General features: G+C 42.8%; 1 protein-coding gene across 3 annotated transcripts in view; it reads left to right on the forward strand.

Moving 5' to 3' along the window:
• ZDHHC20 (zinc finger DHHC-type palmitoyltransferase 20) overlaps positions 1-14,358 on the forward strand; it is a 130,395-nt gene that overhangs the window by 37,643 nt on the left and 78,394 nt on the right. For all 3 annotated transcript variants that reach the window (XM_040340523.1, XM_040340524.1, XM_040340525.1), the window contains exon 2: positions 11,607-11,633. In XM_040340523.1, the coding sequence (XP_040196457.1) occupies positions 11,607-11,633 (27 nt within the window). The remainder of the gene's footprint in view (positions 1-11,606; positions 11,634-14,358) is intronic.

The raw sequence follows: 14,358 nt of genomic DNA on the forward strand, positions 1-14,358 counted from the left end.
CACGAAGAAAGGAAAAAGAAAGCACTTGAAAAAAGCCTTGCCAGAAAAATGCTCCCAAAAACTCTACAAAGCAGTTTTCTTCATTGTACGTAGTCATTGTCGTTATTTACCGTGCCGGCATAGACGGCTTTAACATGGAGAAAGCAATGTTGACTTTGGTTTGGAAACGTGATGACAGCTGTCAGAGCACAGGGAAAGAAAAGGCAGAGAGATAAGAGGTTGTTACATTTTGATGTTGCTTAGTATCCAAGGATGTGGCAAAAGAGCTGATAAATGTGTTTTGTGAGTGTTTTTCTTTCAATTACATTGTGTGTAACTTGCAACGGATGATGTCTTGAAGGTCTTAGAAGACCTTTTCTGTTTCTGTATGAAGAAGTGAATTTTTGATCTGCGAAAAATATTATACTTTGCATTCCTGCACATCTCAGTGTTAATAAATAAAAAAGTTTGGTAGAACATTGATAGAAATAAGCTTTGCTCTCAGTGTCACGGACTCATCAGTATGTTGGAGTAACATTGTGCTGATACCCTCCCACTCAGGGGGGCCGTTCATTGGAAATAAAGCTGCCCAGCTGTTCTACTGAGGTTTAGAGACCATGGAAAGGCACACTTGGATCAGTTCAGAGTAATGCTTCTCATACATGTGAGATGAGAGTTGCCCAATATTATATTTTTTCCTGGGTTAGCCAATGATTTCATGTCTGCGGGGTCAGCCACACTGCTTTCAGCTGACACGTCTGTGCCAACATTGATCCGGCAGGTTAATAAAATCCTTCTTAATTACTGTTCTCTTCTACGCACAACCTTCCATGCTTTGCTTTTTCTTTTTTCTTCTCAGAACAAGGTACTCTGGCATTTTCATGCCTCTCTATATTGATGTTCTTTCTACTTTTCTAACCTTTTAGGGTATTTATGGGTTTACTTGCTTCCAAGCACTAGTTGCGTATCATTACGTTTTTTATGCATAGAAGACACAAGCTCTAGCCCTCCAGTTGGCTTTCCCTAAATTCCCTTGATTGGGACTGTTTGGATTATATATAATACCTTACAGTGGACAACAATCTCCATTTCACCATTAAAGAATCATAGGCGCAACAGTTCAAACTGCACCACGTGCCCAGCGTCACAATATTTACTTCCTGCAATATGGGACTTGTATGTTGTTGATGCACATTCTGTTTATAATTGCTATGTGTTTCACATTTTTTGGTAATTGATTTTCATTATTGACAGTCAGTTTGAGCGCTACACATTTATTTTCCTTTTACTTTTTGCTTTTTCTTCAAATGAGCCATGTTGGCAGCTCCCATTCACTTATTATTGGCAGCACAGGGTATCCACCTTTTTTTTTTTTTTATTTTTTTTACACCAATAAAGAATCATTTACAATTTAGATACCACATTATAATTTATATACTGTTAGGATTATATCAGATGAGTTATCTGACAGCTGATTTTATTTAACTAGAGAAAAGTGCAGATGCTTTCAGTAGCAAGTAACATGATGTTCCTTGCAAAAAAGAGAGAAAGGCTGGTGCCATGGAAGTCAGCTAAAACATTGTTTTGTCATCGCAGGTGGATCATGGCCTGATTAAGGCCTGATGGCCGAAACACGTTGGATTTTTTGACTGTTGTTCACCTGCAATAACAAAACAATGTTTTAGCCAACTTCCATGGCACCAGCCTTTCTCTCTTTTTCGCATGGATTATACATGGCGTTTGCAGAGACTTCCCAGGCTGCGTGCCGTTATCTTGAGGCTTACCAGGCATTACACAGGAGGTAGTGGCTCAAATGCACCTGTTCCAGCATTATGTTCCTTCCCTGTGGGGGTCTGAGAGACTTTGAGACTATAGCCTTCATCTTCTATTGGGCTTCCAACGTCCTTGCTTGAACAGACGCCTACTTCCAGTGTATCCTAAAAGACAGGCTGCCCATGCAACCCATCGTAAAACCCCTGACCCATCTTTTGCCTTCGCCCCCTACTGGAGGGTGGGAGCAGATTCCTGTTCAGGAAAGGAATTTGGCAGCTGAACTGGTGGATATAGCTTGTGGACTTCCAAACCCACACATTTCAGAATTTATGTCATTAAAGGATTCACACTATTAAGTTGTTATTTAGTTAATATTGATATGCTATTCTCTAATGGTAATTCTACGTTGTAAGTTATTCTTTAATGGTGAAATGGAGATTGTTGTCCACTGTAAGTCATTGTTTAATAGGGATTGTTCTGCATTGTAAGTTACTTTTTAATTTTAAATTATTCTTCTCTCACATAGTCATACTGAAGAGCAGACTGTTTTTAGCAGCAGTTGTCTTTCCCCCACCCTTGTCTGATGCGGCTCAGGGATAGGGAGACATCAGACCTTATCAGATGGAAACCCATTTTATGTCTACCTGAAATATTGTGTACTAAATTTATATAGAAGTATTTTTTTATTTCTTTGTTAAAGGGGTTGTAAAGGTAAAAAAAAAATTCCCGAAATAGCTTCCTTTACCCTAGTGCAGTCCCCCTTCACTTACCTCATCCTTCCATTTTGCTTTTAAATGTCCTTATTTCTTCTGAGAAATCCTCACTTCCTGCTCTTCTGTCTGTAACTACACACAGTAATGTGAGGCTTTCTCCCTGGTGTGGAGTGTCATGCTCGCCCCCTCCCTTGGACTACAGGAGAGTCAGGACTAGGGTTGCCAACTCATCCCTTTACAACAGAACACATTTTAATTACACAGGTTCTGTGGCTGATTAAGGAGGTAATTAAACTCACTTGGTGCCTTATTTGCATTAAATTAGCCTCAGAACCTGTGTAATTAATATGTGTTCTGTTTTTAAAGGGATGAGTTGGCAACCCTAGTCAGGACGCCCACTAACACACAGCTCCTTTCTCTATCTGCAACGTAGAGAGCGTCCTAACTCTCCTGTAGTCCAAGGGAGGGGGCGAGCACAGCACTCCACACCAGGGAGAAAGCCTTGCACTACTGTGTGGAGTTAGACAGAAGAACAGGAAGTGAGCTGTGACAGGGTACATGATTCTAGGTATGTCAGTGAGAGGTTGGAAAGGTCAGCTTTCCCTGTCTTGGAGAGGGTTAAGCCTGGCCCAACAGGTAAACCTCCTCTCTCTCCCTATTAAAGTGGTTGTAAACCCACTTTTTTTACTTTTACCTACAGGTAAGCCTATAATAAGGCTTACCTGTAGGTAAGGAGAATATCTCCTAAACCTGCACGGTTTAGGAGATATTCCCCTCGCAATGCGCCGTGGCGATCTACGGCGAAAGGACCGGCAGCCGCCGGACCTTGCCGAATTTAAATCTCCCGCGCGCACGCGCAGGAGTGACTTCATCGCCGCTCCAGCCAATCACAGCGCTGGAGCGGCGATACCCGGAAAAAACACGCCAGGCAAGAGGACATCTCGCTCGGCGTGGACCAGGTAAGTTCTACACACCTCGTTCCGAGGTAAGTATTTCATAATGAGCTAATATGCGGTGCATACTAGCTCATTTGACTTTTGCCTTGCAGGAGAAAAAATAAATAAAAATTTTGATGCGGGTTTACAACCGCTTTAATTAGCCTGCACCTGATAGAGACTGGAGAGAGGGAGAGCTCAGTGTGAGATCCAGGCTGCGCTGGATGGACAGACTGGAGGTTGTCTGTATATCTGAGGAACAAGGTCTGTCAGAACTTATTGTTTATATCGAACTATCATTTTGTTTGTTTATACTGGAGGCCGGAATAGCCGCTCCAGTAACCCGTAGTGAGGGACACTACTGTTTAGTTCGCCTCCTAAGCTGGAGTAGGCCTTTTTGTTTGTATGTATTTTTGGATGCAATAAAGACGTATTTATTGCTATTTTGGTGACTTTGCTGCGCTGCATTTTTCGCTATTTCTGCTAAAAACCAAGCGACTTTGCCACAGAGGATTTCTCAGAAGAAATAAGGACATTTAAAAGCAAAATGGAAAAATTAGGTAAGTGAAGGAGGACTGCACTAAGGTAAAGAAAGCTATTTAGGGAGATTTTTTTTTACCTTTACAACCCCTTTACCCTTATGGAAAACGAAGAAGCCCCAATAGCTGCTTTGGTTTTTAACCACTTGCCGACCTCCTCATGTACATATACGTCAGCAGAATGGCATGGACAGGCACATGTACGTACCGGTACGTCCTCTGCTTGACGTGGGTCGGGGGTCCGATCGGGGAGAGCTGAAGAACGGGGAGAGCCGTATGTAAACACAGCTTCCCCGTGCTTCACTATGGCGGCGCATCGATCGAGTGATCCCTTTTATTAGGGAGACTCGATCGATGATGTCAGTCCTACAGCCACACCCCCCTACAGTTGTAAACACACACAAAGTGAACCCTAAATGTTACAGCGCCCCCTGTGTTTAACTCCCAAACTGCAACTGTCATTTTCACAATAAAGAATGCAATTTAAATGCATTTTTTGCTGTGAAAATGACAATGGTCCCAAAAATGTGTCAAAATTGTCCGAAGTGTCCGCCATAATGTCGCAGTCACGAAAAAAAAAATGTTGATCGCCGCCATTAGTAGTAAAAAAAAAAAAATGCAATAAAACTATCCCCTAATGTGTAAACACTATAAATTTTGCGCAAACCAACCGATAAACGATTATTGCGATTTTTTTTTTTTACCAAAAATAGGTAGAAGAATACGTATCGGCCTAAACTGAGGAAAAAAAAAATTATATATGTGTTTGGGGGATATTTATTATAGCAAAAAGTAAAAAATATTGCATTTTTTTCAAAATTGTCGCTCTATTTTTGTTTATAGCGCAAAAAATAAAAACCGCAGAGGTGATCAAATACCATCAAAAGAAAGCTCTATTTGTGGGGAAAAAAGGACGCCAATTTTGTTTGGGAGCCACGTCGCACGACCACGCAATTGTCTGTTAAAGCGACGCAGTCCCGAACTGTAAAAACCCCTTGGGTCTTTGGGCAGCATATTGGTCCGGTCCTTAAGTGGTTAAAGGGCATGTGACACTTCTCCCATTTTAGGCAGAGTGACAGGCTCTCTTGAAAGCCCACCTTCACCCATTGATACTTGCCTTTGTTTGCACTCCCCTGCAGCTCCATTCATCCATTGAAAATACCCGGAGCTTCCGAGCACAGGGGTACCATGTTCCCCCAGGATGAAATTTTCAGGCCTGTCGGCTTCCAGGGCTTTATTACCTTAAGGACAACTTGGAGGAAGTATAAGAGAAAGTGGAAATACAATATAATAACATTTATATAAAAAAAAAAAAAACGATACTGGCATAGACACATTATTATTATTATTATTATTATTATTATTTTTTATTATTATATACACACAGTTAACTGGGAACAATCTGCACCTAACCACCTGTTATGTACATTTTGCACTGAAATGCAAAATAACTTCTCTCTTGCATCAATGGCATTTTTTCATTTCATTCTAAGGCTCAGTGAGTCAGATTAGTGGTATTAGCAGGTATTGATGACTAATGATAATGTACTGAATGCTGATATTGTTGTCAAATCGGTATATGTTCCTCTTGATTAGCGATCTCATTCTTTCATCTTTGAGGATGTCGAACATGATCTCTAATAGGAAAAGGCGCTGATGTGAAAGTGATGCGTTCGGACGGGTGACAGGTGTCTCAGCCAGGAGTCAAGTAGAAAGAACTGTCAGATCTGCTGACACAGGAAGTCAGGAAGATGCAGGATGATGTCTGTATACACACTAATGATCTGGTGAAGATTGATGCTGCTATCATGCCGAAAGCGTTTGGCCAGGAAGCACCTTTTCCTTCTTCTCAGAACATTATAATTATTATTATTGATTTCCATAGCACTGTAATCTCCTGTGGTGCTATACAAAGTAACAGATATTACAAGGTAGGGGATTCAGATAATACAATACATAACATGTTTCAATGACAAGTGCATACAGCGGTATAGCAAAACAATAACAAGAAATATTGTCACCACATGGGGGAAAGGGAACTAGATTATTGGGGTATGAGACTAAGATGATTAAAAAAGTAAACCAGATTTTTCCATTATTGAACCTGAAATCACATTCAAATAGAGCACACAAGTAACCTTGGCAGTATCACTACCTTGATTCTTTGTTCTGATTGCACAAAAGCTGCAACAATCTCTGTAGTTGTAGGTAGCTTGTATTTGTGATTTTGCCTTTTTTAGATATTTAAATATGATCAAATACATATGGTTTCAGCTGTTCGCATCCTACCTATCTATATAACATGTAAAGGTAAACCAAGTCTTTTCTTGTGGAAAAAAAAAAGGTAAACCAAGTCCTATTGACCTATTTTTAGTTTATACCGGTACCTAGTAGGACCTGGTGGCAATGATGATGTCAAGTGCTGACTATACCCACCCTTTCCACCCCCGTGCTCCATTCACAGAACCATAGGTGTGCACAGCCTATTATAGGGTTTGACAAATTTGCTTGGAATCTAGGAGCCAGCTAAAAAAGTTAGGAGCCAGAAAACGCGCCCCGTCCCGCCGAGCTCGCACGCAGAAGAGAACGCATTCGTGAGTAGCGCCTGCTTATGTAAACGGTATTCAAACCACACATGTAAGGTATGGCCGCAATCGATAGAGCGAGAGCAATAATTCTAGCCCTAGACCTTCTCTGTAACTCAAAACATGCAACCTGTAGAATTTTCTAAACGTTGCCTATGGAGATTTTAAAGGGTAAAAGTTTGTCGCCATTCCACGAGCGGACGCAATTTTGAAGCGTGACATGTTGGGTATCAATTTACTTGGCGTAACATTATCTTTCACAATATAAAAAAAATTGGGCTGACTTTACAGGTGTCTTATTTTTTAATTAAAAAAAAATATTCTTTTCCCCCCAAAAAAGTGCGATTGTAAGGCCGCTGCGCAAATATGGTGTGACAAAGTATTGCAACGACCGCCATTTTATCCTCTAGGGTGTTAGAATAAAAAAATATATATAATGTTTGGGGGCTCTAATTAGAGGGAAGGAGATGGCAGTGAAAACAGTGAAAAACACATTAGAATTGCTGGATTGCTGTTTTACTTGTAATGCCAACGGCCACCACAAGATGGCGCACCACAAGATCACAGAAGGATCCTGTGTCTCCGTGCGGGCCCGCGGCTTTGCGGCCTTCTACAGGCCTGAGCTTTCATGGGCGCCAGGTCACTATTTATTGTCGCAATTGCGATTGGGCGCCCGGATTTTGTCGAGCCCTGACCCATTACATTAGGGTGTGCACCTTTTAAGCTCAAACACATGCATGTGTATATACATTGGTGTCAGTAGAGCAGTGGATGGTGACGTCAGTTTTATTTTTATTTTGTTTTTTATTATTTCTTAGAATTTTTTTAGTTTTAAACGTTTTTTTAGAAGCCACATTAGGGGGCTTTGCTAAACCATCGGGGGTTTAAACAGGGGGAATATGTGCCACACAGGGTGATTAGGGTGTGCCCTGGCACACCCTGTGCGCACACCTATGCACAGAAGCCGTACTGTCTCTTCCCACAAAAATAATCACTGTATGGAGGAGGCAGACCTTTCATTCATCCACCTGTCCTCCATAGAGTGCTTTAATGGCTTCTATGGATGGAGCCAAGGGGTTGGGCGGACTTAAAGGGATGGGCATAGTCGCCATTGGACACTTGTCTATGACAGCTGCAGCCGCTCATACTATTTAAGATCAGCACTGTTGGGGTATCCAGGGGATCGAGGACTTTAGATTTTTACCTAGTACTGGGACAACCAACTTGTGGGGCACTCTTCATTCATGATAAGTAATGTCCCTTGTGCTGTTTTGTTTTTTTCTTTCGATACTAAACCTCAGATTTAACATAAGTATCTTAAAATACATTATAATGGCTTATTGCATTAGCTTTATGAATTGCAAACAATAGGTCTTGCTACTGTGGGCTTGTGATTTATAACTGTGCTCAGGAAGTTACGAAGTACTGGAGAGCTTCACAGCTAACTGCTGTTAGTGTAGCATATTGGTAGAAACTAAGTATTGTGCAAGTCATTTAGTGAAGATGACTTTCCGTTTCTACAGTGTATACACAAACCCGCAGAAATATGTTGTCACTTATGTTCAATCCAGCTTTAATAAAAGTGATTGGAAAGTCTCATCTGTTTTTTTGTTAAAAATAACAAGCCTTACTTGCCTGCTTCTGTGTAGTGGTTTCCCACAAAGCAGCTCAGATCCTCCTCTTTGGTGCTGCTGGCCCCTCCCTCCTGTTAAGTGCCCCCACAGCAAGCAGCTTGCTATGGGGGCAGCTGAGCTGAGCCACAGCTCCCTGTGTCCATTCAGACACAGGGCTGCAGCCCAGCCCCCTTTCTCTTCTCATTGGCTGGCTGACTGACTCTGACAGCAGTGGTAGCCATTGGCGCCATGCTGCCGTCTCGGCCAATGAGGAGGGAAGTCCTGGACAGCTGAGATACTCCTGCAAAATTGCTGGATAGAGATGGGGCAAAGGTATGTATTGGGGGGGCGGGCCTGAGGTGGGCTGCTGCACACAGGGTTTTTTCCTTCTTGCATAAAATACAGGAAGGTAAGACCTGTGCCTTTACAACCACTTTAAAAAACCTTAACCGCTTGCTGATAGATTTTGCATATGTATGATATAATCGGCAATTTTTTGCTACAAAATTACTCTGAACCTCCAACCATTATATATTTTCTGAAAGCAAAGGCTCTGGAGAATAAAATGGTGGTGTTGTGGCGAAAATGGCGATTTGGTACATGCACGATATTTGCACAGCTATTTATCAAATTAAAATTTTAAGAAAAAAATACACTTTAATTTTGTGCACACAAACACTACTGTATACAATACCCAGTTATTTGGTATAATATAAAAGATGCTGTTGCATCAAGGAAATGGATACCAAAAGTGTCAAGATCAAAATTTGAACGCACGTTTGAATTTCGGAACTTTTCGACAAGCTGCGTTGCCTAAAATTGTCCTTGGGTAATGCTTTAAAAGCCTTTATAGGTTATTAGTTTCGTGTTCAACGTGAGCTCTGGCGCTAGATTCATTACTCTCAATCTGACCTATACGGTGATACCTCACATGCGTGTGGGTCCTATGTGCATGTATTCATTTTCACTTGAGAACAGGTGCTTTATAAAAAACGTTTTATTTACTTAATTTACATTTTTAACACATTTTTTTACCTTTTTTTTTTTTTTTTTTTTTTTTTTTCATTCATCTTTATTGCTTTTACAAGGGATGAACAAAATCCCTTGTGATAACTGTGTGCAGAATCAGATACTCTTTTCTAAGAGATCATGGGTCTGTTGCACCCCTGATCCCTCCTCCGGTACCAGCCAAGGAAGCACATGCCAAAACTGAAAGTGACAAAATCCTTTACGCTTGCAGCCTCGTTCTACAAAGAGGGGATGGGGGAACGGATGTTCCTCCATCTCCTCTGTGCACAGCCAACCCGACTGCGGGGCTGGTCTTCCTGCAGCTGTAATTGCCTATTGTATTTGGACTGCAAATCCTATATTTACTGTAGTACTCTGTGAAAAACATTTCATATGAATGGCCTGACTTAATCTTACTGAGCAGCAGACAGAAGTAAATTTTGCTACTTCTTACATAGTGTATGCAGCGGGTGGGAATCTGGCAGTGTTTGGTGTACATGGGGATTTCCCATAGTATTATCCTCTATGACAAGTATATCATTCAGCTTTGAAGGTTAGCCAAAATATGTCATTAAAGCTGTACACCACTTCCTACAAGCCTGTGAATATGGAAACCTAGACCTATATACAGTGCATGTATATTTAGTATACACACTAAGCACTTACTAGAACATTACCCCACCCTCCAAGAAGGTGATTTGACCCGTGAACTGACTAGACTTGCTAAAAACCAGTGCAGACCTCCCAGAGGCTCTTATGTAGCAGCACATTGAGTATATAAATCAAACTTGAACATGTTCAGTGTGGAGGTGTTTTATTAACTGCTGTGAGGGGTTAGCTCGGTAGCAGGGTGTGTGACCCCTTGCTTGGGTTCACCACACACTGATTTTATACAGACTGGCAGTCGAAGACAGTTGAAAAATAAAGTTTTTGGTTTATTTTTCCATCTTGCTGGAAAATAATTGCAAGCATCCAAACAGCATAAACAAAATCAAACATAAAATAAATCCTAGCCACTCTGGGCGTCTACCTTCCACACAGGAACCTATCTAAGGAGTCTGGCTCAGCCTAGCGTTGGGCAGACAATGCTGGACATACAGCACAAACAGTAGTCCTTTGATATTTATAACACAGGAAAAAGTCAATGGTCTCCTCACCTCATCAGGAGACTTTCTGGCACTGCTCTCCTACTCACACAGCTTTAGGAGTGATGAAGCCAATTAGTGGTAACTCTCTGGACTTCTTATAGAGGCCTTAATTGCCTCACTCTGAACAGCTGGAGTCTTTCAACGCCCTTAGATCTTGTCTGGCTCGTCTCGCGGCCGACGCCTAATAATGATTAGTGTATTGTCTAAGCAAGGCAGAAATGTATGTCCCGTTTGTGACAACACCCACAGATTTACCTGACTTCCTGTCACACTGCATATTGTATAGGATTGGCATAGGCATTAAAGTGCCCCCAGTGTAATGCACATGTATGCTTGTGTACGTTAACCTGCATGCTTTTCTCTAGTCTTTAGTAAGTGTAAGTGTATGTTTGAAAATTTAAGTGAACTTGTGAAAAAAATCTGATCAAGCTATGGATTATGTAGCAGATAACTGGAAGCTGTTGGTCATACTTCTTTGTGTCACTGTAGCATAGGGGGACCAGACAGCCCCGGTTTCCGGGGACAGTCTCCGGATTGAGGACACTGTCCCCGGACCAAGTCTGTCCCCGGTTTTGTCCCCAGATTGGATTTGAACAAGGGCTAGGACAATTTCAAAGACAGTCAGTGCAGAATTAAAAATACATTCTGAATTACGCTCCGCCGCTCCTACTAGCGTAGGGGGTTTATTTGTTTCCATTATCTGTGCCCCTTTCTGATGATCATGTGCTGGTCGGAGCGGAGGGACTATTTCTTCAGTTTCGGTTGCATGCCCATTCAGCTCTGCTTGCATGATGTTCTGCCTTAACTCAAGTCCCAGGCCAAGCTGCCTGCCTGCTTATCTCCTTGCCTTCCCTGACGGAGTGATCTTCCTCCGCTCCCCACCCAGTAGTAGCCGGGGCCTGGAGAGTATGACTTAACAGGCTGTGAGGCAGGTGACCAGGCAGAGAGTCACTGATTGGCGCAATTACTAGTAAAAAAAAAAAAATATGTCCGGATTTCATTTAAAAAATCTGGCCATTTTACTGTAGCACAGCCTAGAAGAGTTTTGCAAATATCAACTGAGGCTTTCAGAGTTGCATTTACTGTGCTTCCTGCCATTTCCCTTGGCACTGCCAAGGTTTTGCTGATTTGTTATTCAGGATCCCGTCTGTGCATGGTGGGCAGGGGATTCTCATCACTGTGACACAAAGGATATGAGCTGGCAGTGTGTAATTGACTATTACAGCTGTTGGATTATTTGGTTGAAATTTCAATGTTTTACCCCAATATTGGCAAGACAAATCTAATTATTTTTTGTTTTCTTTCTCCTTTAGTTACAATAAAGTCAGACACTGAAAAGGGTAAGTGCATTTTATTTCCTTTAAGCTGCATCTATTTTAAAGTATACCTTCAGTCATTTTTCATCTTTCCATCTATTAAATCTTCTGCCCTTGTTTTTAACTTTGGATAGTAAAACATTTTTTTTGCTGCCAGTAAATACCTTATACAGCCCACTTCCTGTTTCTTGTCTGGTAAAAAGCCTAGGCTTATGACATCATGCACAGATCTCTCTCACTCTTGTGAGAGTTTGCCAGGAAGGGAGGGGGGATGAATCATAAGAGGGCAAATGAGGTGTGCCTCTGTGTAAATCCAGGAAGTGAACAGGCAGCAGCTTCAGCTGCCCACATTTAAAATGGCTGCAGCCAGACTTGGTAGAGGGAGATTTCTGCAGCATATTTGGCAAGTACAGAATCAAAGTATATATAAAATAATATGCAAAGTGGTTGGAGGGAAGCTTCAGAATGGCAAAGATGTTTTTATTGCATGTGAGCAGACTGCAGCTCCTCTTAAGTTATTTGCATAGCACTCATCGTTAAAATGGTACCTATGAATTAAGGATTCACTTGAGTGCAGTTATTCAGCAGATGGCATTTAAAATGGATATTTCTTTATCGTTACATCACGGGACACAGAGCGGCATTCATTACTATATGGGTTATATGGAGTACCTTCAGGTGATGGACACTGGCAATCTCAAACAGGAAATGCCCCTCCCTATATAACCCCCTCCCATAGGAGGAGTACCTCAGTTTTTACGCCAGTGTCTTAGGTGTTGGTCATGGTTTAGCTTGCCTCCGCATCCTTGGGATTAGGTGAGCTAACCGGTTCTGTCCAAAGGCCTCAGCGCTAAAGTGGTCAGTAACCGGACCCCAAACCCTTGGGGTATAGCCCATAATGCTTTTCTTTTTAGAGAGCTGGACCCTGGGCCCAGAACTTAGAAACCTTTGGGTGCCTAATGTTTCTGTTGCCAGAGTGCTATATGGGCCCAGGACAGTGGATCCTTCATAGGAACCCAGGGCCTGAAGGTCTAGACATCCCCACGGAGATGGGGGAAGATTGGGCCTCTTGCTTGGCAAAGTCCTGCGGCATGGAGCAGGTAAGTGAGGGGAAAACTTGCGGAACTTGGTTCTTAGCAGGTTTTTTCTGGGGGGTCACAGGGGACATGCCTAAAGTTATGCGCTGCATCTGGCAAGCTAGTCACATATCTTAATGATAGGATGGCTCTATGTGTATTTTTTCCCCATAAGAAGTGACCTCCCTTGTAGTGTTGGAAAAGCATTTGAGTAGGGCCTGTGTAATATAAAGTGTATGTGTGTGTCAGAGAGCTATGCTTACCTGCAAGCCTCCAGGCGATGCTCCATCAGTCTTCCTCCTCAGGCAAAACGCTGACCTCCTCGTGGTTCCAGCTGGAGCAGAGAGGCTCCCTTCCCCCCACCCCCCCCCTATCGGCGGGCGCGCGCGCGTTCACGTGTTATAGGCGCTATTCGCGCCGTTTAGCTGAGGGGGGAAGGGCGGGTCAGTGGTTTAAGGAAGGGGCGGCCCTTCCTTTTCGTTCCAAACAGCTCATTCGATACATTGGAACTGGGGAGGAAAGACCAGAGCGGCAGCACGGGGCGCCGAGGACACACAGTGGCCAAAAAGAATATTGCAGTCTTCAGAAGACTGTTTTCAAGCCTAGAAATAGGCTGTTTCTTTCCATCTCATAGTTTTTCTTGCAATACTACTCAGGGGGACAGAATGTTTTTTCTTTCCTGGATTTGAAACAAAAACAAAAAAAAAAAAAAAAAAAGTCATCTAGGGGAGAGGAAGCATTTTTTTTATCCCCCAAACAGGTGTTTGGGCAATTAACTTTTATAGTTCCAAGTACAAATAAGTAGCAGGTGTACCTCGGTATTGTACCATGGCATCCGGGTCAGACTGTACAAGAGGTGGGGATTCCCCCAGAGAGTCTGAGGTCTCGGACAAAGCTATGCCGCTGCTTTCCCCACAGGGAGCCTTGGGGCCATCGGGATCTGGGGCTGGAGCTGGCGCGGGTCAGTCCAACCCTAAGATGGTCACGGACGAGGTATTACTCACCTCTTTAAGAGAGATGGAGAAAAGAATGGGAAAAATGATAGCCACAGCTATGCGGGGCAGTAAACGGATTAGATCTCCGTCGCCCGAGCGTGGACCCTCAGAAGAGGAGGTCCTTTCCTCAGGGGAATTGGACGATCTCTTGGACAAGGACCAAGTAGGTTCAGGGATCGAAGATCCGGATACAGTGGAGTCTGGAGCAGTCTCCCAAGGGGAGGGCTGGTGGATTCAAGCCTTAACGGACTTGGTCCATAATGCATTCAACTTGCCAGTACCAGATCTCCAGGTATCGACGGTTTCAGCTTTGGGCTCACTGAGGGCGCCTCAAAGCAATGCAGTGTTTCCGATCCACCCTCTATTAGAGGGAGTTTTGTTCCAAGATTGGAACAAGCCAGATAAAATCTTCTTACCACCTAAAAGATTCTCTGCCCTATATCCTATGGAAGATAAATTTTCCAAGAAATGGGCTACTCCTGTAGTGGACGCAGCCATCTCATGTGTTAACAAGTCGTTAACATGCCCTGTAGAAAACATACAGGTATTCAAGGATCCAGTTGATAAACGCTTGGAAGCACTACTTAAGAACTCCTTCACTACTGCAGGGGCAGTAGTACAGCCAGCTGTGGCTGCGATTGGGGTTGCTCAAGCATTATCGGATCAAATTAAGCAGAT

Source organism: Rana temporaria, chromosome 2 (assembly GCF_905171775.1).
Source record: "Rana temporaria chromosome 2, aRanTem1.1, whole genome shotgun sequence".
Lineage (NCBI taxonomy): Eukaryota > Metazoa > Chordata > Amphibia > Anura > Ranidae > Rana > Rana temporaria.